General features: G+C 41.1%; 1 protein-coding gene across 1 annotated transcript in view; it reads right to left on the minus strand.

Annotated features, from left to right (window-relative positions):
* LOC138037361 (sushi, von Willebrand factor type A, EGF and pentraxin domain-containing protein 1-like) overlaps window positions 1–5000 on the minus strand; it is a 149598-nt gene that overhangs the window by 110571 nt on the left and 34027 nt on the right. Inside the window, exons 14-16 of the mRNA XM_068883301.1 lie at window positions 3193–3366; window positions 2610–2783; window positions 583–720 (exon numbers count right to left, since the gene is read on the minus strand). Of these exons, the coding sequence (XP_068739402.1) occupies window positions 583–720; window positions 2610–2783; window positions 3193–3366 (486 nt within the window). The remainder of the gene's footprint in view (window positions 1–582; window positions 721–2609; window positions 2784–3192; window positions 3367–5000) is intronic.

Consider the following 5000-nt stretch of genomic DNA (forward strand, 5'->3'; position numbering starts at 1 on the left):
ACCATTCCCCATAGGAGCTTTTCAGGGCCAATGAAACACAATTAACGAAACGACAGAGCAGAACAACAACAATAATTAACTGTTGAGAATCCCAACTTGGACGGAGGTGAACAAGTTGGGTTTTTGCAAGTTCAGCTGAGAAGTTCAACCAGGGACTACCAGGTTCAAATTCAACGAATTCTTTGAACGGGTCTTGAACTCAGAATCCCCGGAACGCAAGAGGCAAGCGCCCTAACCTCTGCGTCGCCTGTTTTAAGATTCTGGCTCATATCTCCAAATTACGCCGTTTCGACGCGTCCTTACTACAGAATATATTAATTAGGCAGATGCGTCGTAAATGAGACGCGGACGGCAACCGGAAGCGAACATTTCGCATGCCAGGACAGTAGTGCCTGCCAGATCTTTTAACTAATCATCTCTAATGGGGAAAAGATACTTAGCAATCTTAATGTAGTTGTGTGAAGACAAGTTAAAAGGGAAAACAGCTCACTTCCTGTTGCCGTGCGTGTCTCATTAACGTCGCGTGCTTGAGCTCCCTATAAGTCAAAAACCAATTTCAGCTTTTAAGTTATTATCACAAACCTTTCTGTACGCAGCTATAACCGCAATCTCCATCACAAAGACACTCATCTGCAGGATTATCACAGCCAGTTTCTGGATTACAACTTTTCGCGCACCTCCGACTTGGTTGTCGAGTGGTTCGTTGGCAATCTGTTTGTCCTAATAGAAACAAAACTATTCCCTCACTTAGTGGTTTGTAATCAATCTCTGAAGACAAAAATAACAATGGAGTAATTCGCATATTCTAGTGGGACGAACGACTGAAAGGAGCTGATCAGAGTAACTGTGTTCTTTGTGTCAACATGGCGTAACCTATGATAACGTGGAAATTACCTTTCCAAAATGTTAATAGGTTAAATGGTAAACATGTACTTCCTCGCCACCCATTTTGATAAATCAATTTCCCTTTTTCTATTTTGTTTTCTATCTTGTCTGTCTTTTTCTGTTTTTAAACAGACCATTCTCTCAAGTGGCATTTTTCATATACCGTAAGATCGGTTAAGATTAAAGGGTGCATACTGCGTTCGCAGTGTGTGACGTTGAGTCACCAAGTGCTGCTTCCGGTTCAATACCTCTGGTAGGCTTGCGACAACAGTCCTGAACAGCTGTTATTTGTATTTCTTTCCAACAAGATTTGTCTTTGATTTTATGCTTTATAGCTGCTCTAAACTAACTGATTCCACTTAGGGTCAAACTTTAAGGAATCTGTTTTACAGGAAGGATAAAAAATATAGTAACTGATCTACATAAACAAAAAATAGAAAAAGTTACTCATCTTCACTCCACGAAAAGATTTCATCAAGTGATGAACAAATCTCTCAAATGCGAAAGAAAAAGTTCAATTTCGAGGTGCAAAGACTAGTCTACATCGACGCAAAGTAAAAGTTATCGACATCAGCGATTTTTAGACACCTTGCTGTGGACAAAAACATAATTAGAACTATGAATCTCCTTCCAAGCCGGGACTGAACTAGACAGCCGCGTAACGGTAGCTCCCCTCGCTTTAGTCTTACCTTTCGCCGAAAGGAACATTAGCCATACCAAATAAGAAGTTAATAGAATCCTCATCCTGTCTGTCAGCTGATTACAATGTTCAAAATGCGACAAAGAAAGGAATCATGGCTTATAAACAACTTCGTCGCTTTTTTGTGATTCCAGAGGAGACGACAGTTCTGTCGCTATCATGTTTCATCTACTACGCGAGGGCTATCATGAAGGTGATGACAATCATGAAATACATCTATAATCACATGTTAGCACCATATGACATTTATTCTTTCAATTTATCTTCCATTGTTCCCCGAGGGAAGACCATAAATAACAATGACCAGAACCAGTTGCTGACCAGCGGTTTCGTTAAAACAATGGTTTGCTGGGGGTGCTCAGTCTCGCGGGCTCAGAAAACCTGGTTGTGGTCATTTTTAGCGGAGCTTAGGCGCACACCAGAAGAGCATCATGGGTAAAAAAATTGGGAAATCTATCGATGCGTAAAATTTTGATTATGACGTCAGCGTACGCACGCCCGTACAGACTGTCGGCGTGGCGGTGGGGAGGCAGGACAGCGTCTGGGGACGGGAGTGTTAATGCAATTTTCCTCGGTGGGAAATGGTGTGGAAGCGTTGCATTTGGCAACCCGCGTTTTTGTGGCGGGAAATCATATTAGTGATGAGCAACGGGATAGAGAGCAGGAAAGAGCTCGGGAGAAGTGGCGACGAAATTTGAGAAATTTAACCGAAAAAACTGCTCGAGAGAAGTCAAGGAAGGAGGAGAAGAGAAGAATAACGCTGACCCCTCACCCCTCCCTCACCTACGCGACCCCAAAATTTACATATTTACGGTTTATGGTTTATGGTTTAGGATTTATATACCGCGCATATCACAAAGTATCAGGGTGGTTTACAATTCTTTCTCTGGATTGAGATAGGACGTCAGCTTGTTAAGAAAAACGACATTGATTGTGCTGACCTGTTACACTTCAGTCTTAAAGTTTGTCTTCAGTAGCGATCTGCACACGAACGCGAACCGCGTAGGAAACTACAGCTGTTTACCTGAACATATCACATCTCTTCCACTCCACTTTTTGTCCGATGTGCACATTCTTGTCTTTGTTCCCTGCAGTTCATAACCTTCGTCGCATTCATATGTAATAGAACTTTGAAAGGTCGTTTCGTTACCAACAAACCAGCCATTTTCAGGTTTTTGTGGAATACCACAGTCTACAACTAAAAAAGAGAAAATAACCGACTTTTTGAGGGGTACTTTTGATTTCAACGAACGCAATCTTTTGTGCCACAGATGAAAGTTAAGAACATTAGCGACTGTCAGTTAGGAGAACGGGAACGACTACGAGTATAATATGTTTACTGTACTGAGCACGCGCATTAGGTTGAAAGAATGAAAAATTTCGAATTGCGCGTGCTCAGAACTGAGACGTCGTACTCGTCGTCGTCCTCGCATTCCACTCTGAACGTCGCTATTCATAAATAGAGGCAACAACAACAAACCTCGGTTGTCACCTGCTGAAATGTTTTCCTTTTAAATAAAATTGAAAGAATGAGTGTTTAATCCAATTAGATATCCTTGAGTCTATAGAAGATATCACAATATTTTAACGGGTGCCTTAAAGCCCACCTTTACATACTGGCTGCTGTCCTGTCCAAGTACCATTTTGCTGACACATGCGTTCTTCTGAGCCCCATAATTCATAACCCAAGTCACAATCAAAATACACCTTGCGGTTCACAGAATAGAGCATTCCTACTTTTCGACCGTTTTTCGGTGTTCCCGGGTCTCCACAGCCTCTCTCTTAGAAAAAAAAAGATACATTCAATCAGGAAATAAGCGAAATACACTTAGCCAAATATTTATTTTTCGCACAATCTCTCAGCCGCTGACATTATCAGCCAACATACCAGCCGCCAGAAGGGATTTTTTAATAAATATACAAATAGATAAAACACTTTAATTTATAATTAATATAATATGGAGTAAATAATAGGTATAAAATACTTAAATACTTAAAAGCTGTTTTAAATACTATCAATGTTCGCATAAAATACATGCATAGCAGTCGCCGGTCTCAAATGGCGTTAAGACCATTTTACGAATAACTCCTTTAAAGATAGCAAGTGACGAGCATTCTCTTACTTTCTTAGACAGTTTTGCCTATAGGTATGGTCCTAAGTACCCGATAGAATGTTTTCCGAATCTAACCGTATAAAACTTGGTAATTAAAAATCAGAATTTTGTTAAATTAGATGGCTTATTGCTTTGGCGAAACAGATCACACAGATAATTAGGCACAATACGGTGCTTTATTTTGTACATCAGTATTAGTGCTTCCTGTAGTCTTCTGTTGTTCAGAGATGGTAGATTTGCCTTAACCAATAGTTGCTCTTGTTGCGGTAGACAATGCGTAAAGCTTTCAACTGCACATGTTCGAGTTTCCTTGTGGCTGATGCCTTGGCGAAATATGCCACATTGTTTCACAAACATTAAGTGTGGTAAGATTGAAGATCTGGGGATTTCTAATTTAAACTCTTTCGCGCGGACGAAAAAGATGGCATGGAACGAAATTCAGCTCCAAAGATGGACTGGACAAGAATCTACCAACAGCGTGGAAAGCAGGTCAGCAGCACTGCGAGTTCACGTTTGGGGGACCTCTAAAGAGTGAAAGCGGGGAGGAGAAGTGCAATTATTTTAAAGTTTGCATGGCGTGGCGATAAAGACCGAGACTATTCAGAAGTTGCATCTGGTGAGGGTATCACTACGACAAAACCAAACGTCCTGCCTAAGGACAAAATTTTCACGAGTCAAACGCTGAACCATTTTGCCAGTGTTTGAAGCCACTCAGTTGTGAGAAGATCAATTCGTTAGGCTCATGCATGTGGTCCAGTGAAAGTGCATGATGAAATAAATGTATATATTTGAAATGAAATGCTTGTATTTTCCGTCTATAACCTGCACTTCAAATATATGCTTTCATTTCATCGAGTCCTTCCACATGAGCACCTGAGACCAACAAATTGACCTACTCCCAACTGAGTGGCTTCCTGGCTCAATTGCTACCAGAGCATTGCACCGGCCGGCGTCGAAGGGGTCGTGGTTTGAATCCTGTGAAGCCGCAACAATTATCTAGATTTCCGGCTGTAAGAGACAATTGCTTAAAAATTGTCCAGTTTCGTGCAAGGATCACTCTACCTTCCCTCCATAAATACGCCATCTGCTATGCTTCTAATGCCAACAAATGTTGAGTTGCTGAACCCCAAAGTTGTCAGCAAATTTACAGAAGAGAAAAGAGATCAGAAAACGAAATTCTATTACAATGAACACAATGGTAAGGAATCAAGTGAAGCTATGATCCTCGGAGTTATGAACGCAATTTAAGCAATTTCGTAGAGAAGCCTGAAAAACTCAGGACTTTCCTGTTGAAGTCCTGA

The sequence above is a fragment of the Montipora capricornis genome, chromosome 2 (genome assembly GCF_036669925.1).
Source record: "Montipora capricornis isolate CH-2021 chromosome 2, ASM3666992v2, whole genome shotgun sequence".
Lineage (NCBI taxonomy): Eukaryota > Metazoa > Cnidaria > Anthozoa > Scleractinia > Acroporidae > Montipora > Montipora capricornis.